The sequence below is a fragment of the Mauremys reevesii genome, linkage group 3 (genome assembly GCF_016161935.1).
Source record: "Mauremys reevesii isolate NIE-2019 linkage group 3, ASM1616193v1, whole genome shotgun sequence".
Classification (NCBI taxonomy): Eukaryota; Metazoa; Chordata; order Testudines; family Geoemydidae; genus Mauremys; species Mauremys reevesii.
The window spans coordinates 8,881,603-8,906,845 of NC_052625.1; the positions used below are offsets into that span (position 1 = coordinate 8,881,603).

Here is a 25,243-nt window from a genome sequence, read left to right on the forward strand (position 1 = left end):
CACTGGTGACCTTGTGGGGAGAACACGCTCCACCAGGCTTGCTTTTTAGACGCAAATCGCAAGATTACTCTGTGGGATTAGCTGAATTAGTTTGACAGTTTAATTTTTGTCAACTCAATGGCTGCATTAAGTGACAAATGAGTAGACAGGTGATCAGTGAATATCCTAGCAGGTGAGCGATTGTGTGACAAGAAACGGGGTACGCCCCATGCACATTTTGAGAGGAGTGGCATGTAAATACATTGGATTGTAAAATCTTCTTTGATTTTTCAGGCAATGGGGAGAAGTTTGAGTAGCAGGGGGGTGGGAAGGAAATGGGCAGAGCCTTGGTTTCCCTCACCCTCTCCACTTAAAAGCAATGGCCTAGTGCAGAGGGGAAAGTCACCTGCTACTGATCTGTACCAGCAGGAAGATTACTTCCTTCCTGGAGCAAGTGGGATGGGATGGAATGAATTGAAATGCTCCGTTTGTTGCATGGTCTGCTTACGCACAGCCACGCACTCCCTCTTAGGCAGGGCCGATGGGTAAATTACCCTCTACTCCTTGAATGAGTCTGGCAGAATCCGCCTGACCATCTCAGCCCCTATATTGGGCCCCATCCATTTCAATGCCTGGAAATAACACCGCTGCAGAGCACACCATTCTGGTTCTTTGTAAGGGCCAGATTCCCAAAATGGATGCCATGAAACGGTATTCCAAAACAGGTACCAGAAGAGTCATGTATTGCATCGCAATAAAGCCGAATATCATGTGCTTAGACAGTAAGCAACTCAGGACAGGGAGTCTTTGTACAGCACCTAGCACCGTGGGGTCCTGGCCCCTCCCTGCCTCGCCCCGTCCCTCCCCGTGATATCACAATATAAATAACAAATATGCATGTGGTGACGTTAACGCTGGGTTGTCAGTCAAGTCACACTTACTGCGACCAACAGGCTGAGTTCTGAAAGACAACAGTAAAGATCGAGCCATTATTACCACCAGCCACAAGAGGGTGTGCGTTAGTAGGTATTGGTGCATGTCCTGAGTGCGTTGTGAGACACAAGGAGGGATGGCTGGGGGCTTTTGGCATGCAGTGACAAGACACAGTTTGCTAGGCCAGGGGTTCTCAAACTGTTGTACTGGTGACTCCTTTCACACAGCAAGCCTCTGAGTGCAACCTCCCCCCACTTATAAATTAAAAACATGTTTTTATATATTTAACGCTATTATAAATGCTGGAGGCAAAGCAGGGTGGGGTGGAGGCTGACTCCTCATGACACCCCCCATGTAATAACCACGTGACCCCCTCAGTTTGAGAAGCCCTGTGCTAGGCATTATAAAGCCATAATAAGAGAGGGTCCCTGAAAACTTACAATCTAAGTAGACACAACAAGTTTTATAGAGGGGAAATTGAGACACAGAAAGATGAAGTGACTTTTCCAAGTCACACAGGCAGAGTCTGCGGCAGAGCCAGGAATTAAATCCACCGGAGCCGCGGGACCAGCGGACCCTCCGCAGGCACGTCTGCGGGAGGTCCACTGGAGCTGCCTGCCGCCTGGGTTGTACTGTGTGGTTGGGTGAGTACTTGGTGCGCTGGGGTCTGGAGCCGGCCCTGCTTATGGTTCTGGCAGTTTTAATGATGAATTCTCTGTAACTTGGTCTTTAACCCATGATTTGAGGTAACTCAGCCAGAGGTCAGGGGTCTATTACAGGAGTGGGTGGGTAAGGTTCTGTGGCCTGGAATGTGCAAGAGGTCAGACTAGATGATCACAATGGTCCCTTCTGACCTTAAAACCCCGACTTTCTACTTTCAGGTTTTGGCCATGCTTTATTCTGTCAGGCTCAGATCTATAGGTGCTGGAACCAGGGTTGCTGGGGGGGCTGCAGCATCCCCTGGCCTGAAGTGGTTTCCATTATATACAGGGCTTACAGTTTGGGTCAATGGCTCTCAGCGCCCCTTCTATTCACATTGTTCCAGCACCCCTGCTCAGATCCCCAGCTGGTGTAAACCAATGTAGCTCTGCTGAAGGACACCACTGAGCATCAAGCCGTAGGTGCCAAAATACCACAACTCTCACCAGGAACAGACGCAGAAGTACCAAAATCCCTTTTTTAAAAAGACAGGTTTCATGAGAGTTCCAGCCTAAATTTGCAGAATCAGGAGGCTCGGTTGTTGTTAACATCCACATTTTAGGAGAATAACCTATAAACCAACCTCAGTTCCCAGCCCCTTGGACCCCTACTATCACTAATATATGGCTCCTAAAATATTCTTTTTTGTTTCCTTTTTTCGATACTTCTCCCCTTTAAACGTTTTCACTGAGCCAGTTCTAGACAGATGTTGGACCAATGCTCATGTTTCAGCAGTGGTTTTACAAAGTTACCCATTCTTATGAAATAAAGAAAATGACACATTTGGTTCCTCCAGCCCTGGAACAATAGCATTTCCTGGACATATATTCAAGACAGTGTATATATTTTTTTAATAATCATCTATTGAGCATCCACTTTTTTTTCCCAAGCTAATGTAGCCGCATAACCTTGTGCTGTGATCAGCTGTTATAAACGGTCAGTCATTGGGATGGGAAACCACCATGGTACATCTAAGCGATGCAGGAAGTAGCTTTTGTGATTTCAGTGGCTGTGATGGTCACTTGTAATCACTTAACATCTTTATTTCTGTATTAATAAACGTATCTTTTTGTTTTATCTTAACCAGTGTGTTTGGATTAGAGTGTGGGGAAAACTCCATTTGGAATAGCAAGGCTGGCGCATACATGATTTCCTTTGCTGAAATGATGGACTGTCTATGAGCATGCACTGTTCTGTAGTGTGCTGGACAGTACAAGACACGCATTGCTGGAGGAAGATCCAGGGCTGGGAATTAGTGGGTGTGGGCCTGTAAGTAATTCATGAATGACTGGTCAGAGTGCTCACGTATTCAGCTGGGAGTGAATTTGCATGCTGAAGTCATGAAGTAGAGATTTTAGGGGACACAGCTGTTCAAACGGTCCAGATTGTACCCTGGGGAATGTCACAGTGGCTTTCTTCCAAAGTCGGCTTTAAAAAAAAAGAGGAAGGAGGAATTTAAGGAATTTCTTTTCTCTCCTCCCTCTCCATTTTTTCTTAATTTTGACATTTGAGTTCCACTGAAATTTCAAAACTTGAAAAATTTCAATCAGTTCTAAATTTGGTTTATAACAAGAGGGGAGGAGAAATAACTGATGTTTCCCCCTATTTGATTTCAAATTTCAAGTATTTGAAATCTCATTGAAATGTTTAAATATAATACATTTTAACCAGCTCTCCTTTGTTCCCTCTGAGTCAGTGTTAATTAATGCCCCAGTTCTGGGCTGCTAGATAAACATACTGTGAAATCAAGCTTCTTATCCCAGGCACATTCTAACTCATTCTGCTACCTTACTTCCCTCTACAGCTCTGCACTTCCTGTCATAAACCGTCACAGCTGATGCTGTGCACAGTTCAGCAGTTACCCAGAGGAAAGGTATTAGCTCTCACAGGCTGTTTTGAATTGAATCCATTAATTTTTTTGTAAAGCACTTGGAGATCCTTAGATGACAGACATCACAGAAATGCAGCCAGCGTATCCTCATTAAAAACCTCTTCGGGAAAGACAGGTGGAAATTTCCACAGATTTATTCAAACAAGCCATTTAATAGTGGGTACGTCCACCCGCTTTTCTGGAGATCCCTCTGGAGTAGAAACAAGAAAATATTTCATTCACCCTTTGCTATCGATGGGGTGAGAGCATGATGCATGTGTTCATAGTAAATTCTTTAGTCTCCCAGGGCAGTGTGATGGAATTCCTACATGTGCTATACACAGTATGGGATTATCCTCCATCAGCAGCACTCGGTGCTGAGAATTTACACCTGACAGGCTTAAGGAAGATGCTGACCAGAGTAAGTGAGCGCAAGCTATAAATCACCCCCAGTTCAAACACACCTCTTGAAGATGGAGATGCCAAATGAGGTGACTTGTTGCTACTCAGTGAAGTACTTTGGCTTTCCAGAGGCAATGTTCCTCTTTGTTCCTTTGAACTTCTGTATAAAATACAAAACATTCCTGGCTTTTTTTTTAACTGAATACAAATACCTGCTTGAACCTAACTGCATTCTCAGTCTTCCCCAATATATATGCACAGTCATTTGAATGACCTTAATACCTAGCCACAAGGCAATGATCATTTGCTGTGTCTTTGGTAAACAAGCGGTCACTGTTCCATGTACGTGTCCCTGAGGATAACGTCTCTTGTTCCAAATGCCTTTGGAAAGTCCACGGCAGAGTGTGTCACAACAGGTTATCAGAGATTTGATTCCCCTCCCCCACTGCTCTTCATTTAAAATGCTGAAAGAAGAGATTTCAGATTGATTTCTTGAGTGCCATCAAGCCAAAGACACCCTGACCTTGTCCTAAAATCCATTCTCTGTTCACCCTGGTTGGTAATTAGAAAACTTTAGGAGTGAATTTAATCACCAGGCAGCACAGCCTTGGAAAGACATGAGCTAAAAACAAATGCAAGGTGAGCAAGGTCATATTCTGTAGGGATGACGTGCTCTGCCATCCCAAAATCTTCTCGGAGCTTAAAAATCTCATCTCAACAACAATCACCACCATGTTATCCCAGGGCTCTACCATTAGCAATAAAGTCCTGACATTAGGATGTGAACCTTGGCTCATATTGCAATACGGACTCATGTTCTTGATCGGTGTTAATCACTGAGAAATCAACGAATACAATAAAGTTACTATGACTAGCATAAAAACTGGTCTCTCGTGGACATTTATACGCTAGGTGAACTGATTATATGTCAAGAGCATTTGAAGTTACTCAAACTTCTCATTGCCTAAAAGCTAAAACAAGCATTTTATAATCCATTATACGTGCTTGCCGCTCCTCCAGAAGCATACATGGTACATATCAAATTAACTGTGTCACATCCCAAAGTAATCGCTCTCTTGCTAGGACATTCACGGATAACCAGGCTAATCATTTGTCACTTAATGCAGCCATTGAGTTAACAAAAAATAAATAAATAAATCAACTAATCCAACAAAGTAATTGACATTTAAAGGCACTGAAACTATTTACTGCATGTACCTAAATAATTGCATCATGTACCAAAACGGCAACCTGTGCATTTCCCACGCACTTTCCAAGTGCCGATTCAGTCTCAATTTTGTGCTGTTACTTTGCAGTTTAAAAAACCTGAATTTTAAAGCCAGTCAGTCCTGATTCCTTTGTCTTCAAGGTATAAGTGACATCTGGACTTTTAGGGTAGGGTTTTCAAAAGTATTGGCCTAATTCTGCCTCTGTTGAAGGCAATGGGACATTTAGGGGTTTCAGAAGTAAAGTTCCCATGAAAGCTGTGGCAGAATCAGGAACAGAACCCACTACTTCTGAGCTACAGTCCAGTGGTTGAACCACGAGACCATCCGTCCTTATTCAGCTTTGTGGCAGAAACATGAAGGATATTGACTGGAGATAGTACTCACCCAACCACACAGTACAACCCAAAGTAGAGTGAAAGCTTTAAACATCTACGATCCAATTGTGCTATTTGCACATCCTTTCTCAACACGTCACCATGGGCCTCTGGTCTGATAAATACTGAGTCACAACGTGAGAGCATTTGCTTGGAAAATTAAAATCTATTATCATATTTGGCAGCCTTCTCCATAGGCTCCAAAACACAACGGGGCAGAACCTTAGCTGATGTGAATTGTCAACGCTGTGTAACAGGCACTCTTCAGAATCATTCCAGAATCCCACAGAAAAACATAATTGCAGTGAAGCTCAGGTTGCAGACACTCATCCATGTTTCGAGTGCACGTTACCTTTCAGAAACATTAGAGTTTAAAAATACTTATACACACTAGAAATCCAGGAATGCAGTTAAGGTTGCACTTCTCAAACAAAGCACCCAAACTACATTAACTTTGTACCCGTAGAAATGCCAACCTACTACCTTTTCTGATAGCTATGCATAGATAGGGGCAGTCGTTCTCAAACTTTTGTACTGGTGACCCCTTCCACATAGCAAGCCTTTGTGTGCGACCCCTCATAAATTAAAAACACTTTTAATATATTTAACACCATTATAAATGCTGGAGGCAAAGCGGGGTTTGGGGTGGAGGCTGACAGCTCACGATCCCCTCATGTAAGAACCTTCTGACCCCCTGAGGGGTCCCAACCCCCAGTTTGGGAACCCCTGGATAAGGGAATAGAAATCTCTCATATTCTCAAGGTGCCTCTATAAGTTCTAACAATTACATATATATTAGCACACAACCAGTGAAAAACCCTTTGATTTTACAGTGTCACAGGAGCAGATAAGCACCTGCCAGTCACCTAAATGGAGAATGAGCATTCGAATAGAAAGGACTTTGTTAGCTGCACATATTAAATATAGTGTGGTAGGATGGCTAGTGGCCAGAGCTTTGGACTATAGCTCAGAAGATGTGAGTTGTATTCCCAGCTCTGCCACTAACCTTCTGGGTGACCTTGGGCAAGTCATTTCACCTTGCTGTGTGTCTCAGTTTCCCCAGCTGTAAAATGTGGACAAGGATTACTACCTTCCTTTGTAAAGGGCTTTGAGGTCTAGTGTTGACTAGCACCATAACGGAGCCAGTTTTTCTTAGTATTAAACCACAACTGCTGTTTTGGATTTTTCCAACAATAATTCCCAATAGCAAAGACTCCTCCCTATAAAAAGTAACACTGAAAAAATATACTGGGCCTGCTTCCACTCGCAGAGAAGTCAATGGCAGAAGTCCCATTGACCTCAGTGGGAATGCCCATTGTTAATGGGTGTTTGCATTTCATCCTTTCTAAAAGTTGATATAATGGTATTTACTCATCCAAGGTAATTAATCCCATATAATGCAGAATATTTGTCACATATGAATAGGCCAATAAACACTTGCTAAGGAAAAAACTGAGCAGTTAATTGAGTGAGCCTTTTGGCTGAACATCCAAAGGGGACTTAAAACTAATTAGTTTTCAAGTAATTGTAATAGAGATAAGCTATCTGCATTGTCCTATGATGTAACAGGCAGGGTCACACCTGTTATGTCTTCCATAGGCATTAGTTATACTCTATATGTTGTAGTGATAACGGCATGTCTTAGACCCATCAAGGGACAAGATGTTAATGAAATCCTTGTTTCTTGTTATATTACATGGCTAAGTGTGGCCCAAACGTTTCATGTCAAGTTATGGCTGGCTTCCTCCGGTTATTACCACCACTATTAACATCTTTTTCACCTTTTATTAAAGATACAGAAAAAGAAGGAAAACCAGTTTCAGCATTAGAAATACAAAATATTAAGAGTAAGGTTTTCATTTTAGCCATATCCCTTATAATCTTCCCTTTAGCTGCACAGAGTTATTTATTGGGAATATCCCTCTTTGTCTGGCTTTTAGACAGTATAAAAGATGGTAACTGGCCTTTTTTGGAGAAATGGGAGTTTAGACGGTCTGGTGCCGTTGCTGAAGTCTGATCCTGTTTTCTTTAAGACAAAATATGACACACACTCAAAAAGAGAAAGGAAAAGAAAACAGCAAAGATAGAAAAGCAGCTTTTGTCTCTGGTGCTGGTGCGTTTTCCAGACCGCTGAGTGGTGAAGGAAAGCTGGCTGAACCCTCTAGCGTAGACCAGGCCTGAGAAAGGCCTCCATCCAACAGAACTGGTCTGGTCCTCTGATTGCCCACCGGTAATGGCTGGCCTTGGTAGAGACGTCTAGCATGCAACCCAGCCACTCAGACCATGCACTAGGTTTTGTGGTTCGTCCCTGGGTGCACCAATAGGACACAGCGTTGATTCAGCTGCCCTGCAGGAATGCACATCATTGGCAGCCTGAATAACTGAGTGGAGGAGCAGTGAGTCATTATTTTGCGATACGATATAAATTCCCTTGAGTTTCATCCTTGCAAACAGAATCTGAGGAAGGTTGAAATTGATCTAAAGATTGTTACCTACTACTGCTAGTACATTTGTCTGAGTCAATAAACATGAGTGTCAATTACCTTGGGTTGCAAATTTGCTGGAGTGCAACCCAGTTTTGAAGTTTTCCCACATCTCTCATTTGCCCCCTGGAAAAAATGGGGAGGCTGAAACATACCCTGATGGCAGACATGTGAAGACGAGTGTAAAAATTAAAATCTCAATTAGCAGATTAAATAGTGCTTACCCCAGGTCTGATCCAAAGCACATTGAGGTCAATAGGAGTCTTTCTACAGACTTCAGTGGAAAATCGATCCGGCTCCCAGTAAGAGCTGGTCAAAAAAAAAAAAACCAACAAAAAACAAAAAAAAAACCCTCTGCCAAAAATATTTTCCATCTTTGGATGGAAAATATTTTTGGTTTTTGTTATTAAATGAAATTTTCAAGAAATTCCATGTTCACAAAAAATGTTACTTAAAATCTAATTTATTTTCTCTTTTCAAAGAAAAATGTTGATGAAATTGAACAATTTTTCATTTCTGTTTTATTTGTTTGGGTTTTTTATTTTTATTTTTTTGCAGAGAAAAAAAAATTCCCCAACCAGCTCTACTCCTAGTAAAGATTTTCAACATATTAAAGAGTGACTCTGTCTTTTTCCTACCTTGAAAATGCTGCTACATTATCGGCTAATGTTTGTTGATTGTCTGCTCCTGATCGGTAATAGTCGTACACTGCTTTTGGAAGAACTCTCTTGGCGTATTGTTCAAAATCACCAACACAAACTGGTTTTCCAGACATTTTGCAGACCCCGCAGGATAAGTCTCTTCTCATATCCCACTCTTTTTAAGCTCTATTTTTCAGCCTGTAAATAATTAATGTGGGAACTTTTCCAAAGTTCAAGTATCTGAATCAATTGAATTGACTTTTAAAAATGTGCAAACAATTCTGGCATGAGTCTGGCCGTTCTCTTTGGACTTTGCCATTCTGTTCTGATTCACCGTTGGAGATATGTGCCCAGTGGGTTCAGGGCAGATCCTGGATGTCAAGGTGGGGAAAAGGAGAAACAAGAAATAAAAATGAATAAATAAGCAAACATATTGGCACTATAGGGATGTATGAATTAAAGCTTAACCTAGGCTAGTGCCTCGGGTCAGGGCCTCTACTCAGGAGATCTGGCCTCAATTCCCAGTTCTACCACAGCCTCCTTGTCCTTGGGTAAGTGACTTTCTCCCTGTGGCTCAGTTCCCCCTCTGTAAAATGGGATAATCCTTCCGCTCTCCCACCCTGTCTTGTCCACTCAGCCAGTAAGAGACAATACCTGCCTCAAAGCACTTTCTGCGCGTTTGTACGGAGCCAAGCACAGCAGAGCCCAGTTCTGTAATGTAAATAAACCCCACCTCTACTGACCACCCGTAACGTGAAAAACTGGCCCCTCACTGCTTCATTGATCAACACCTAGATCAATGGTGCTGTGCTTTCTCTTTTCCCCTGCAGGAGGGGCTGTGGGCAGCGGAAGCCTTTGCTCATTCCTCCACTGCAGACACAAGCTTAGCAGGTGGGGGCCAGCCCTGTGAGAACCCCAGTGGGAAGAAGGCTGAATGTCCCAGCAAAAGGAGAGGTTGTTGAGGGGGTCAGAACAGTGAGCGGAGGGTTGTTGGTTTGTGAGGGGGGGTTGTGGGGAGGAGCTAGAGGGTGATCTTGGTTCTCTCACTAGCTCCCCTCCCCCACCCCATCAACTCCTGATTGTGTCTTCCCTCCCCCCATACCCAAACTCTATGTTCGCCCATATTATTAAGACCTCACCAACCCCAGTTCATTTGCCTGTCCGGCCCTTAGCCTTAAATCTCTCTCCATACTGGGAGGAGCAGTGCATGATGGGACTAGTGGTTTCTATGTGGTTGCAGTCCCAAATTAAAGATGCATAGGTTAGGCAGGATTCTACTTTTCACTATTTTAACAGATAACATTTGTATTTATTTTTTAACTAACCCTAAAGACATTGTCTACAAAGTAATGATTTGCGAAGTCTTTTTGAAACTCTGCAATCAACTGAGATTTATGCCTTAGCTGGAAATAAAATGAACTCACCTAATAGCTATTATTTATCCCCAATGTAATAACTGTAAAACAAGTCAAGATTTAGAAATTAAATCATAGTACTTTGACTATATAACATTAATTTCTTCTTACCAGCTTGCCAGAGAGAATTGTAACTTACAAGCACAACGGATCTTACGTTTTCAAATGTCTTGCTCTGTAGGTGTCAATTATTAATGATGCAGATGTTTTCCGGGGGTCGGGACCCCTCAGGGGGTCGGGAGGTTATTACATGGGGGTCACAAGCTGTCAGCCTCCACCCCAAACCCTGCTTTGCCTCCAGCATTTATAAGACTATTAAATAATTTAAAAGTGTTTTTAATGTGTAAGGGGGGTCGCACTCAGAGGCTTGCTATGTGAAAGGGGTCACCAGTACAAAAGTTTGAGAAGCGCTAGGGTAGAGGGAGAAATCTAGAATTTAATTAAAATCTAATCCTTCCAAGCCATAGGATGAGGTACAGTAGAACTTTGACGGTTACCTAGGTCACATTTGGGTCACCACAGGTCAACACAAGGCCTGATTTCTCACCGCATGACTCCACTATTGAAGTTACACCCGCTTCAAACTGGAGTAACATGCTGATGAATCAGGCTCAGTATCTACTTGTGATGTGCTATCCAATCAGGAATTGCATGTAATCAAAAAACAAAGCCATCCACCAGTCCCCCGACCATTTGCATTTTAGAGTGGCTTTATATTTCTTTAATGAGGCTGCAGAGTAAATAAACAAACAAATAAAAACTGAATCACAATATGTCCTAGTGCACTGTAACACGATACAGAGTCTATGTTTTAGAACAGTGCCTTTGTCTTGTTTTAAAGGTACATCGCTGTTTTATGGCTACACTGTCCAGGGTATAAGGTCCAACGATGAGTGAGAAAAACCACTTACAATTCAGTGGGGATTTTCTAACATCTTTTGAGAAACACCTTAGGGATTGGAACAGGATGGGTTGTGCTGGCCATACAGTCAGCCTTGGGAAACATTTAAAGAAAACTACAGCACTTAGAGAGAAAGCTGCATATCTCTAATTGCATTTCCCATATGAAGGGAAGATTAGTCTAAGAGGCTTGCTAGAGAGAGAGAGGTTTATGCTTCTTATGGGTATTCATCTGCTGAGAACTATCATGAGAGGAATTACTGGAGATGAATATTAACGTAGGTGTAATTATACCAGGAGATATTTTATCTAAGGAATGCAGGTCACACATCCATGTCAATTTCAAGCAAAATCCAGAATGGTTTAATTGACCTCTCTCACCCCTCCGGATACAAAATTGGGGCTGTATCCTACTTTTATTATTTCAAAAGCATACAGTCTATGCTAAACAGGCCACCTACCCCAATGCACACCAGAGAACAAATACTGTGTGATAGCCAGACATTTTAATACAGGCAGCTGCATTGAAGGCTACTTTGTATGTCTGTTTATAATCTTGATCATTTGCGCAAAAACTGCTGAAAATCGCTTAGCTCAGAGGTGGCCAACCTGATCCTGAGAAGGAGCCAGAATTTATCAATGTACACTGCCAAAGAACCACAGTAATACATCAGCAGCCCTCCATCAGCTCCCCCCGCCCTCATGCTCCCAGCGCCTCCCACCCACCAGCAGCCCTGCCGATCAGCACCTCCCCCCTCTCCTGATCAGCTGTTTTGTGGCATGCAGGAGGCTCTGGGGGAAGAGGGGGAGAAGCGAGGGCATGGCAGGCTCAGGGGAGGGGGCGGGAAGGGGTGGAGTGGGGGCAGGACCTGTGGCAGAGCCAGGGATTAAGCAGTGCGCACCCCCCCCCCCCCGGCACATTGGAAAGTTGACGCCTGTAACTCCAACCCTGGAGTCGGTGCCTGTACAAGGCGCCGCATGTTAACTTGTGAAGAGCCGCATGTGGCTCCAGAGCCACAGGTTGGCCACCCCTGGCTTAGCTGCTTTGCTCTTCCCAAGCTGTTCATGCCACCTCCCCCATCCACTACTTCATTGCATTAGTCACGCTTATAGATGAGACGGGCTTTATGTCACTAAGTTATTTGGTGCACAAGCCAATGCTTCCTCTCCCATACTACAGTGCGCACACACACACACACACACAGAATGCTCAGTCCAGACTGGCTAAGAAGGTAAACCTAGGACCAAATTCTGGCTGCTCTGTGCACAGAGCCATATGCCAGAAAATCCTCAAGGAACGGGAGAGACCTTCCACCTGTTTCACACCCCTCCCAAAGCATGTGGGAAAGCTGCTCCAGGACTGTCCCATGACAGGCGACCAGGGAAGGACACTCCTGGTTGGAGCCTCAGTCTAAGAAAACGTGGTCCACCCATTCGTATGCACAGGCCACCCTGACCAGCACTGGTGACTATGAACACACCTCAGACAGATCATTCATGTTCCTAGCAGAGATAAGGTGGGTAAGGAAGGCCACTAGGTAGGGCTGGGTCACTATGCTCGCTATTGCAAAGGTTGCATTTGCAATATACATGCATTTCCATTATGGAGCTACTTCCATGATAGGCCGGAATTTGTCCCATGTTTTTGATGTAGATGTAATTTATACAACTTTGTGTACATCTTCTGATTATAGATGAACATTCAGCAAGCAGAAAAGAATGGCTACATTTTTTCAAATTCATTTTCACAGCAAATAATTCACTCTGCTGTACTGCGAAAAGATATGCCATAATCCAAGCAAATTGCCTTGAAGGTGGAATGAAATGCTTTTTTTTAAAAAAATGCACTAAATGTATAATCACCCTTGGTGCTCCTTCCGTCTCCCCAGCAGCCCTGCTTTCACTGATTTAGGTGTTAGAGATGTCACTCACACCGCCTACAGAGCACGCCGCAAGGCACCACTGTTTAAACACGCCCTTCCCCAAACAGCAATGCTGTAATGTCAGACGCAGAAGGCATCAAATACCTGTGCCCTATGGCTGTAAGGAACTGGCTTAGAAGAAGGGGTCCAACTAATTTCAGAAGGAGTTTGATATATTGTGAATGTTGGACAGCAAACTCAGACTACCACACATGAATGCCATAGTCATGCTTCTGAATAGCATTGTTAGGCGCTACCAGGCCAGGATGGAGATAGGATGGGATGAGCAGCTTTTTCAGTAACATCATCACCTAGTTTAGGGTGGCAATTGACCTCTACACATAGGGGCTCATTTTATGCCTTGCGTTGGGAAAGCAGCAGGTGATATCATACATCGGTGTCCCAGATGCCATGGGCAGCTCGGTACTGATCCGTATCAGATTGTCATGTACCCCATCAAGATGGGTCTGCTTCACCTACTGGGACCAACCCAAGACCATCAAGTAGAGCGGGGGCAGCTCAAGCCAGCGAGGCAGGATACATTTATGTTGCCCAGCAAAGATGCTTTGCAGTGAGCTTTCTGCATTGGCTGTGAACATGTTATCCCACCCCGCTTCTCAAAGCATGAGAACAGGGGGGTTATGAGTCTGCCCATCCACACTCCTTATTCCTAAGCAGCACAGATGTCCTCTTAGGCTACCGATGAGATGCATAGTGTGTGGTTACTGCTCCCTGATCATTTCTGACCCAGGGAAACCTCCAAATTTATTACAAAGCATGTCAAAAATGGGTCTGATCATTTGGCCTTGCAGGTACAGCCCGGTACACTGAACAGCCTCCTTGCTGCATCTGAAAAAGATCTATATGCTAGCTCTGACAGTGCTTGCTTACAAGTAATTGGCTCCTTTAGTTTAATGAACCTATGCAATTGCTGACCTGCAGGATGAACGTCTCCTTCTGTCGGCTTAATGAGACCTCCGCGGTCTGAGCTGTCACCTTAGAGAAAGACAATGGCATTTTGAGGCCCAGCAAAGAGCTCGCTGGAATGACAAGGGCAAAGATGGCTGATAAAAGTCAAAGCACAATCCAATTGAAACATTCAAATGTAATTGGAGGGGTAGTGAAAGGGGATAGAAATCAAGGCAATGTTAACATCCTATTCTGTACCTACCACTGCTTCTCATTTGTTCCCCTGGCAGACACTGGAGAGTTACCATGGTAGTGACACCGCAGTGAAAGATTAGCTAGGCTGTCCACAGAACCCTGCCCTTTCCCAGAATTAAAGAGACAATGAAGACAGAAATCATGCACTCTTTTACAAAACGCTTTATCTGTGTTACAAGCGCCGCCAGTGATTAAAGTGGAGAGGATGTTCTATTCAGGTTCCTACAGAGGGCTCTTGATCACTGAATCAGAGTGATATTAACCCTAGTTTTCCGCGTTTATGCTCTTTTGTTTACCTCTCACTCACCTTGGCTATGAAGTCAGACAGGCCTGGCTCCTTTAGAGCATATAATGCTTTACCAACAGGAGAGTAGCTGAGTTATAGCCTACGTTCTAGCACTTTTCGGCAGAAGCTGAACTTTCCTTTTTCAAGGCTGATGAAGTATCACGGCAGGTCCCCTGCGAAGCTGGCCCCCCAAAGTAGGGTCTGATCCACACAGCCAAGCAGCTGAGTCTGGCAGGGGCTCTCGACCTTGGAGGTGGCCAAATTAGGTTAGAGCCTGGTTTAGTTCAGCCCGTGTGGATGGGGTGAAGCACCTAATTGGGCACACTAGTGATAGCACCTGCTGGAAGCGGGGGAGGGAGACAGGGTCAGGAAATTTTGCGAGGTTCGCACGAGAGTCCTCGTCTAAGCAGCCTCTTGGGGATGCAGGCTCTGCAGGGGGTGCAGCTGCCACTCCACAGGTCTTGGGGCTCAGGGAACCCAAAGTCCTATAGAGTTAACACCTCTGAGCTGCTCCCCAGACTCTTCCTGAGTAGCAGGGCTCCCTAGTATCAGAAGACAGCTATCCTGTGATTACACAATCCCCACCCACCAACTCTCACACCCTTCCTCTGATCAGCCTTTAGTGCAGGGGCAGATGCATGCTAGGATGGGGCCAACCATAGAGAGGTTCCACCTGCTCCCACCCTTGTCAGAGTGCCAGGCAAGTCCATTTTTAAATAGGCAGTGTTCTGTATTAGGGACAGGATGGCCCAGCACTTCTGGAAAGATAGGACCAATCAGCTCGTTGTTTAACAAAGCAAATCAAAGAGGACAAGTTCTACAGGCAACCCTGCGATTACGAGTTAGAATCAGATGGGGTGTTCTTTGATGGTTCACTTGCTTGTTCTCAGATGAACTACCATCCACGGTTCAAGTGTAATTATACTCCATATTTTGGTAGAATGCCTCAGCGCTTACTTAAAAGCATTGCAGCAAGTTGTTTAGCCAAATTACTTATTTATGTGAAAGCTTTTCAGGGGCCCTATCAGAATGCCTTGCAAACATTAATGTATCTATGCTGAGAAGCATGGAGTGGCAGACAGGTGCGATTATCCCTATTTTACAACTGGGCAACAAACACATGGCCGTTAAGGGAGGGATACCTCAGTGGTTTGAGCATTGGCCTGCTAAACCCAGGGTTGTGAGTTCAATCCTTGAGGAGTCCATTTAGGAAATGGGGGTTAAAAAAAAAAGTGTGGGGATGGGTCCTGCTTTGAGCAGGGGGTTGGAGTAGATGACCTCCTGAGGTCCCTTCCAACCCTGAGATTCTATGACTTGTCCAGAGAGACAGCACAGCCAGAATTGAAAATTCAACTCAGCACTTCCCCATCTTATCCACAGAACCGTCCTTCCTCCGTTGTAAGATATCCTCTTCACATGTCATCGTGACTATTTTTAAAAAAACGTTCAGTTTCATGATAAGATGTCCTCTCCCTACCCAAGCAATGCATTCCATATTATAGTTGTCTTTGGAAACTGTCCCTTCGCGGTGAGGGCAAAGGATTATTCGTATGAACTGAACACCAGGGGCCAGATTTTCAAGAGGACTCAGCATCCACAATTGGGGTCTTGATTTTCAAAAGAACAAAACTCCCATTTTGGCTCCTAAATGAAGTGGCCGGGACGCCCAAGAGGAGCTCCGGGATTCTGAGCACATCCAGCCACTTACTCAGGAGCCTGCATGAGAACTCCAGGGTGCAGAGGTCTTTTGAAAAATCAGGTCTCAAAAGTCTAGTGTTTTACGTGCTACGGGATCCAGATATTGATCCATTGTTGCATTTGGATATACATTATTTGCGCCAGCGCATCAGTCAGGAAGGGGGACTTCTCTACATTTCAATCAGAAAGACATAGCTCCTTTTGTTTACATAGCTACATGCCTCTCAAGTCTGGCCTGGCCTGGCCAGGCCCTTAACAACATATACTCCCTTCCATGCCTATCTAAACAAATCACTTTCCTGTGTGGATCTTTTTTCTGCCAGACTGTAACAGTGGTAAAGCCTGGGACTGAAAATCCTTCCCCAGCTGCGGCCAGAGTCTCAAACTGAAATTTAAGATAATGAGAGAGGGGTGAGGGACTGATGCACTATTTTACCTTCCCCAGTGGCAACCTGTGAGTTGAGGGCAGGTGCGCAGTGCTGGGTTGACAGTGATAGGGGAAAGGGTGGCTCCCTGGCCAGGCATAGCGAACAGTGGATGATAGCAGGGTGGAATTGATGGGCTCTGAAGAGAGAAAATTCAGCCCCCGTGGTGACCGCTACCTGGAGACCAGAGGGTGGGAGTGACAAGTGCAGGAAAGGGACTTCTGGCAGAATCTGCAGGACTCTGTCATGAAGACAGGGGGTATTAAAAAAAGTGAATGTAACATTTTCTCCTACTTCTTAACCAGGGTGATTTCGAAAGAAGCTGCATCCATCCCAGGTGTAAGTTTAGCACGCCCGTTACAACAGAGAGATTTGGACCCGGGAAGCTCTTGTGAAGTGGCGAGGCACAAGCCTTATCAAACAAACATGTAGTCAGAGTACAGGTTCCCCAGGCCACTCCATTTCACACGCTGGTTTGCAAGAGGAACAGCCTTTTGGGATTCTCTGCCAGCGACTGCCTCAGTCTGTGCATTCTCCACCTCCCTCCTTCCTCCCAAACCCCAGGACTCTGTGGGCCCCTGGAGATCAAGTCTGTGCACCATCATTTGAGTAGCTCTGGCCTAGAGCTTTAGCATCCTTCTCGACACCAACAAAAGAATGTGAGAACAGGCTTCATTCTCCATGAAAACAGCCCAGTTTCTTTGCTCACCTTGAATGGCTTACGCCACTCCCCCGCTCCAGCTATATTCACTGCACGAGCTCCGAGGAGATACTCCACCATTGGGGATGAAGTTCCGCAGTTCAACGGAGTTGCTCGCTATTTGGAAGAGCTGACAGCCCTGTGGTTATGGCGTTCATCTGGGATGTGGGAGACCTGGGTCAGGTCCCTGTTCCAGCTGGTTCAGAGCAGGGACTTGAACCTGGTTCTCCCACATCCCAGGCATGTGCCCCTGCAGCACAACTACTTATGCTGGGAAGCAGGAGCCCCTTGCGTACTTCTCGGGACAATGCCTATGGTGAGTGTGAAGAACTGGAAAGCGAAGTTAAACACTCAAGATGGGGACGGAAAGGGAATGAGGCCCTCTTGGAGCTGAAACTTTTGCTGGAGCAAGTCGCAATTTTAATTTCCTCTCCTACTGCCCAGTTCACTAGCAGCATGATGATGGGCAGGTGGGTTTGCTGTAGCTCTGTGTTAGAGATCTAGAAAATCCAGGCAAAGAGAAACTGCAATAGTTCATTCACTCCCCCTGCCAATGGATTCTGGGTGTGTCATGGAGAAATATACTGGCCCAAGACAAGGAGGTGGGGAGGGAGTGGGATGGCTACTTGCTCTACGAGTACCACCTGTCAAGCCATCCTACAGAGTAGCCACTTTCAGGGACCAACACAACTAAGGAAAGCCATGTTCAACTGCCAGGGAAGTACACTCCTCACACATTGATAAATGGATTACTGTCTGTCAATTATAACTCGTTGATTATAACTCAGAAATCAGGATGTTTGCTTTTAATGGGAGATGCATCCTTGTACCATGGCAAAGGTCACCCTGTTATTAAAGTAAACAAGTCTGAGCTGCTTCCAGTAACACTCTGCTGAAATGAGCCAGACATTTGTCCACTGACCTTCGGATGATCTCACCTCCTGCCATATTTAAAAGAGCTGGTTAAATAGAGACCCACCTTCAATGATGACCGATGTCTGATGCTTACAAGGAATGCAAAAAACACACCTAATTGTGCTATATGGTAGGCAAGACAAAAACCTCCTTACTGACCCTCTGCAGCAGTCAGCCTAGGCCCCGAAGTCTGATCTCCCCTATTATCAGTAGCATAGATTTTTAAAAGAGCTAGCCAGGAATTTTCTGGCCTAATATTTTTCACAAGAAGGTCTGGTTTCCATAGACACAAAGTCTTCCTTGGGAAAATGTTGGTTTGAATGAATTTTTTTTTGATTTTCCAGCCAAAAAAATCCCCTCACCTTTACCTGAGCCACCATGGAGAGACTCACACCTCATTCTAAACTATGCACCAGGCTGCCTGGCATGACTGTACCTCCCATGATGGACTGGCCTCTCTGAGTTGCCAGGATGTATCGTGGGAGGTGTGACACGGCAGAACAGTCCAGCTCTTAGAGGAGAATGGCGGCACGAGGCACCATGGTTCAGGTGGATCCAGACTGAAGTTGAAAGGATCCAAAATTAAATGTTTCAAGTTGGGTTGAGAAACCAAAAATGTGATGTTTCAATTTGGGAATCTCATAATGTCTCATTTTGATTGAAATGTGTTAGTGTTTCTGAATCCTTAGTTTCTGAATTTTACGGAACTTTTTGTTCCACACAAAGTTTTGATATTTTAAGTTTTTGGCCCTATTTAGAACACAAATATTGGAATATGAGAATTTCTACTGGGATGGAAGTTCCATCTTTTGACGTGTTCCAGTAGCTAATAGTCAGAAAATTATCCAGACCATCATAAAAATCCAGCCAGCGTTTGCATGATCTCTTGAGACAGCAAATTCTACAGACTGTGCAACAGGTAATTGAAAGAAGGGAGAACAACAAAGCTGACATCACTCACAGTATGCTCGCGAATGACTACTGGGAACTAAGCTTTTATGGCAGGTTTATTTCCAACAGACACTCTCCAAATAGAATAATTCTTGGTTTAAATCCTTATCCATTAACACCCCCACCCCATAATTCCCAATGAGGAAAATTAAGGATTTGATAGGAATTTGTAATCTGCTATTCCAATTGTCCAAGAGATCCTGTGACTGTTTTATACACACACACACACACACACACACACACACTTACACTTTTTTTAAGACCACATAATCATATACCAGTCAAGGAACCAGCAACTAAAAATGTTATTTAAAAAAAAAAATACTGCCTTCTCCATTCCACAAAGCAGGCCTGTCTAATGAAACACTGAGGGAATACTGAATTAATATTTCATAAGTGTTGATAAAGAGTTGAGAGTGCTTCAGTTACTCAGCAAGTATTCTCTCTCGGGCCCCAGATAGTTTAATGAGTGCCTGAGAAGCTGTCGTGAGCAATGATGAAGCGTGAGGAAATCCCTACTTACCTGCACTACTGAGCCACTTACCAAACTGAATAGATCTTTGTCCTCGATATTTCACTTAGGCTCAGAGTTTAGACTCTGAATAAATGGTAACGGCTCCCTATTAACTTCTAGGACGGTAGTGCTTTCAGGCTGACTCCTCACTGGCCTTTGGCATTGCAGCTAGCCACAGTTTTATTATAGTGGAGAACAAGATTCTAACATTTGATGTTGAGATTCAAACCGTGGAGCTGTAGAAAATAGTCATACTGATCCTCAAATGCAGAAAGCTTTAGCCTCGATACCTGGATTTGAAAGTCTCTCTGGAAGTCAATTAAGTCAAAGAGGGAGGGAGCATGGATTCAAAATGAAGGAGAGGCATTTGGTGTCAGATTTATAACCAAACACACACTGGCCATTTGACTTTGAGACCCTTCAAACCAAATTTAGTTAAGATAGCAAACCCCTTCACAAAGGCCACATGGGTCTAATTTGAGAAACATGCAGCCCAGATATAAAAAGAGAAAAATCACTCATCTACGGCAAGTGAAAAGGTGACAGCTTCGCAAAACTCAGATGCTTCACCCAAAGGGCATATGAGAATATTTTGATATGCATGAGTTTGCATCTCATGTTTCACTGTGTTTTGGATTAGAAAAAGGCAAAACCTTAAAGAGAAATTTTAGTTGCAACCTGGTTTCGTATTAATATTAGAACACAAACCCATCAACTGTCTTACTTTCACTTGAAATTTCAGCCCATATTAGTAATTCTTTGAACAAAGAGTGAGCTTTAACTCTGTACCAAAACACGAAACTACAAATTTCAACCACAGTGAATAAATACAGTCAGCATTTCAGAGCATTGCAAGAATTCTGTTTCCTTACTGAATATACATTTTTTTTTACGTCTCATCTCAATATACTGAGCCATTTGGGATTACAAAGTCTGTTGCTTTAAAAATAATTACCAAAATAACTATATCTTAGGCTCTCTTATTTCTATCCTTGATTTTGGTTAAGGAAAATACTTCTATCAACTTCATAATTGGGTTTGCAGAGATGCTTGTAAGGAGAATGCAGTATTAAATTGGTCAGATTTCATATCTACGGTACGCTTAAAGGGTTAAGAATGATGTATAAATGTTATAAGCATGTTATAACCACCACTATGTGTTATAGATGGCTTTAAACATCAGCAGGTGTTGTAAAACTAACTGATTAAACATTAAAACATCTTAATTTATTAATCCTTTATAAACTATTTACAAATGCAACCTTGAGACACAGTGTGATTCTTCAATCAAATGTAATTGTTCTGAAAAATAAAAACTAGCCACAACCAAATCATAAATAAAAAAATTTATATGGAATTCCAGTACAAATACCCATGGCTTAAATTCGCAGAATTTTTAGTATAAAAAGTAATTTTGCATAACATTTCCATGAAAAAGCCGTGTAACAAAAAATGTTGTCCAACAGAGTAATTATAGTTGAAGATATACACAGATTAGTATTTCACTTGAAACTTTATTGGAAGCATCAGTAGAAAAGGCAAAGCTTCATTTGTGCCCTCTTTAGAAATATAGCCTTAACATTTCAAGACTGACTTGTTGGTTTGTGGATGTCTCGCTTTTTGGATGCTCATGCTGAGGAACTTTCAGGGGGTCTGATTTCCAGAACATGCTGAGCACCAGCCTCTGAAAAGTAAGTCTCTAAACTGGGAATCCAAAATCACTAGGCACCCTTTGAAAGTGTGCCCTCCCCATCAGCAGATCTTACCAGCGTTAACGGTGCTACATTTACTCAAACCATTTCAGCTAATTGTGTGAACAGCAGCTTCTTTTCAAAGACATTTTGTCTATATTCAAAATGCAAGGACAAATTCTACTTCTGTAAAATGAATCAAAACAGAGGACGGAGGTGATGAGATGACAAACGGTCTTCTCAGTTGGCACAAATGAGAGGTATTAATCCTTTAAATAACCCAGAAACACAGACAATGCTAAAACTGCAAGTCTAAAACTGACGTAAACATTTCAATACTATACTAACATGACTTAAAGTTAAGAAGACATTTTTCAGTGAAAAGGTACAAGCCCTCCATATATTATTCAGGACTGACACTGCTATTATTGCACGGTTACCACATTAATCATTAAGGAGAAATCTGCCCTTTGTAATGCCCTTTAATATCACCTGTTACTTAAGCCGAACAGTAGATTTTCTCCACGAGCCAAGAGTCACTACTGTTTTATTGCAAGTCTACTTGACAAAGGAACATGACATTCTTAAAGCTGAGGAGGTGTTATTAATGTCTGTACAGCACTTTGAGAAGTGACGTGTTCTATAAATACAATAATCAGACCCACTGTACTTCAATTCCATTTGCAATACAAGAGATCAACTGTCATACCAAAGTTAGCACTAATCTTCCTTATTAGTGGGAGTATGGAAATAAAGGGGCCACCATATATGGGGCCTGATGTTTGAAACACCTTAAAATGAATGTATCATCACTCAGAGTGGCATGAGTCCTACTTGCTTTATGTCCCTTCATCTACAACAGAACTGAGATTTCATGTCTTCTTTGGACTTTGGTTTTTCCTGAACACTTTCTACAGCCCAGACCTGAAACATGTGACACGCTCCTTGACTTCAATAGGAGTTACTTGAACAGAAGGGACTCCAGAAATTAGCTTATGTAATTAAAGTTTTGTTGTTTCTTAGGACATCTTGTAATCCCTGCGTCTTGTATGGCAATAAGCTTGTTATATAATGTGTTAAAATCTTAGTTAATGCAGACAGAGGTGTAACTCTTTGCAAGATTAACAGATTTTTCAACACCTGTATGTCAAGATTTAAAAAAACAGGTGCCTGATCTCGTTTATGCTCAAGAGTTCAGTGAAGTTACACCTGCTTTACACTTGTACAACAGACCAGAATCAGGCCCTATGACTGTACGATTTATATTAGATTAGCAAATGTTGTACTTTTGGAAACATTTAAAAAACAGCGAACTACAGTAAGTTAGATTGCTTTCTGCTAAATAAAATCTTTGCATTAACAGTAAAACAACTCCGAAGACAGATGTAAACTGGCCCTGTCAAGACTGATTGTCTCCAAGAAATCACCTTTGTGCACTGGTAATATCCCTTTTCTAACACAAGGGGGCAACCATATTAATCTCACAGAATACTCCTTTTCTCACAAAAGGAAATGAAGAGACTAATGCTAGATGGCTGGGTTTATGCAATATGGTAATTAAATATGCAATAAAAAAAGATGGAAACCACCTTTCTGCTTCTTATTGTGCAATCTGGATCAGCATGCTGCCAAAGTGGGAATGTACAGGATTATCCTTCAGATATTCATTCACTTAATGGGATATGGTTATTAAAAAAAATTCTTAATATAAGTCATGCCAACTAGAATGAATAAAATGCAGACTTCTTGAATAAACTTGATAGCATGAGGTGTTGCCAGCAGATTAGCTAATGAGCCATTTCCACTTTGTGCAATTTGAAAGATGCATATCTATGTAGACAAAAGACAGCTGTGTAACCAAAAACTATTTCTTTAATTTCCTGATGTTTTTCCCCCCCCACTACTTCCGTCATTAAAGCCAGCACACTAGAGGTGAAACCATAAGTGGTTTTTCAGTTAATATTACTAAAGCAGTTCTCACTGCCAGCTACTCTGGGCTGCAAACAGCAAACGAACACTGAAGTCCTCTGTATATGACTAGCTTGTATTGGTAAGAAATATGGCATTTACTGTCTTAGACACAAATACTTCTCACTGCAACATCTTAAAGGAAAAAGGCTACACTTCGGCAAAAATTCCTTGCTCTCACTAAACCATTTTCCTTCCAACCGCCAAGGTTCAAACATGTCATTTTAAGCATCTAGTTGTTTATGTTCCATAGCCGACAGTTTTTGATGATCTAAACCCCTTAAAATGATTAAAATCACCAGCTGATATAAGCCTGACTTGTGCACTATACCTTTGAATAATCAACAGTTGAGACACTTTGGGTGCTCCTCAAGCATAGAATAAAACTACTCACTGTTATAATATTATGGTATAGTTTCAAAATAACTATTCAGCAGAAAAAAAAAATGAGAAAAAAAAGCAACATAATGAAGGTGCTTCAGTTGAGTTGATGAACGCAAAATCATCAAACACAAAGTTGTTTTAATGGAAGACAATTAAGGTGCCTCTGTCTGCTGTTTTATGATGTGCCTGATGTTATTATGGCATTTAAGGAACATATTCAGACAGAAAGAAAAGGAAGTCAAGATTCCTGCTGAGCTACTTCTCGTTAATGTAGGTTTGTGAATTCAAATTCTCTTGCCTCATCTTGCTTAGAGCAGTGTCTATAAAGGAGCACAAGCATGAACAAGCATCTCATTACCAAGTCTTTCATCCCAGTGGTCATGTCCCCCACCCCCTAAGTCTCTAAGCAGATCAAATCATACTTATGATTTTGATTGTCATGGCTAACTGAATATATAAAGGCGTGCTTATAAAAATGAGAGTCTATGAGCAAATATTGGCTTAGAAAAAAGAAAGAAGCCAACTGACGCAGAGCAGAGGTTTTGCTTTACGTAAACACAAATTACAAATCAAGTGTTTGGCTTCAGCTGCAGACCAAAAGGGCCCCAGATATTTCTTTGGTCCGAGTTTATGGAAAACACCAAGGAAACTATAGTCCATTGTCAGCCACCTGGCTTTTACGTTGCCTTACTGAGCTTTGGGTCTCCGAATCAGTTGGATGTTGTTCACAGATGTCTTCTGTCTCTTCTGTCCCTGATCCTTCATCAACAGCAGAGTCCTCCTCTTCTGTGCCATCCTCACTTGAATTGGCCTCTTCACTTGATTTGGCTCCATCTTCCCCATCTGAAATGTCCTTCTTTTCCTCTGCAGCCTCTTCTAACTCATTTGCTGAAAACTCTTCAGCTTCTTCCACCTCTTCTACTGCTGTAAGCTCTGCATTCTCCTTTTCAATCAACTCTACTGAAACAAAATACAAATTGAAAATGTTTAAATCATAGGGCAACTCATCTGCTACAGCCTCTCTTCTAGTTACTACACTACCCCAAGAGTGCAAAAATTGCAAAATATTCTTTATGAAAAAATCCTTAGTGTAATTCTAATGTAGCATTATCATCTTCTCATTTTATTATTTTATTCTGTTTCTCTGTACTCTCAAACCTAGGTATAATTTCCACCCTCCTATAATTGGTCTGTCTTATTATTAGGAAAATATTTATTTTCATTTTGTTCCTAATGGATTACAAGTGAACAGTAGCTCAATTTTATTTAGTTCTTTGAATGTCCACCATCATCCTAAAAATGTTAGCAGGAACATAAGCAGCCCTGGGAATGTTTTTTGTTAGGTAATTACAGCTACAGAGCCAATCTAGCAAACACAAAAAGCACATATTTGTGTAAATCCGTCATAAATATGCTATTCCCATTGTTTCTCAGAGTGACAAATGTCTTAATATTACATGAAATATATTCTCCACAAGTTTTAAAATTTGGCCAAAGTGGTACCTAATTACTTGGCAGTATCACTTTAAATGATGCATTTGAGACACCCAGTTCATTATTTTCAATACTACTGAACCAAACGCAAAAACCTACCAACCAACATTACAGAGATATTTATGATTCCATAAATCATATACATAGATACAAATCAATTTCTTTACCTCCAGGTGTCAGTACAACTATGTCAAGATAAGATTCGT

The 25,243-nt window shown here is 42.6% G+C and overlaps 2 protein-coding genes across 3 annotated transcripts in view; both read right to left on the reverse strand.

Moving 5' to 3' along the window:
• HAO1 (hydroxyacid oxidase 1) overlaps positions 1-14,454 on the reverse strand; it is a 57,036-nt gene extending 42,582 nt beyond the window's left edge. Inside the window, exons 1-2 of the mRNA XM_039531148.1 lie at positions 14,319-14,454; positions 8,608-8,981 (exon numbers count right to left, since the gene is read on the reverse strand). Of these exons, the coding sequence (XP_039387082.1) occupies positions 8,608-8,777 (170 nt within the window). The 5' untranslated portion in view covers positions 8,778-8,981; positions 14,319-14,454. The remainder of the gene's footprint in view (positions 1-8,607; positions 8,982-14,318) is intronic.
• A 6,377-nt stretch (positions 14,455-20,831) lies between these two features.
• The window catches only part of TMX4 (thioredoxin related transmembrane protein 4), a 59,187-nt gene continuing 54,775 nt past the window's right edge, over positions 20,832-25,243 (reverse strand). The window contains exon 8 of one of the 2 annotated variants that reach the window (XM_039531581.1): positions 20,832-24,500. In XM_039531581.1, coding sequence (XP_039387515.1) covers positions 24,193-24,500 — 308 coding nt within the window. In that variant the 3' untranslated portion in view covers positions 20,832-24,192. Of the gene's footprint in view, positions 24,504-25,243 lie in introns of both variants that reach the window. The other variant, XM_039531580.1, reaches the window with a different exon arrangement.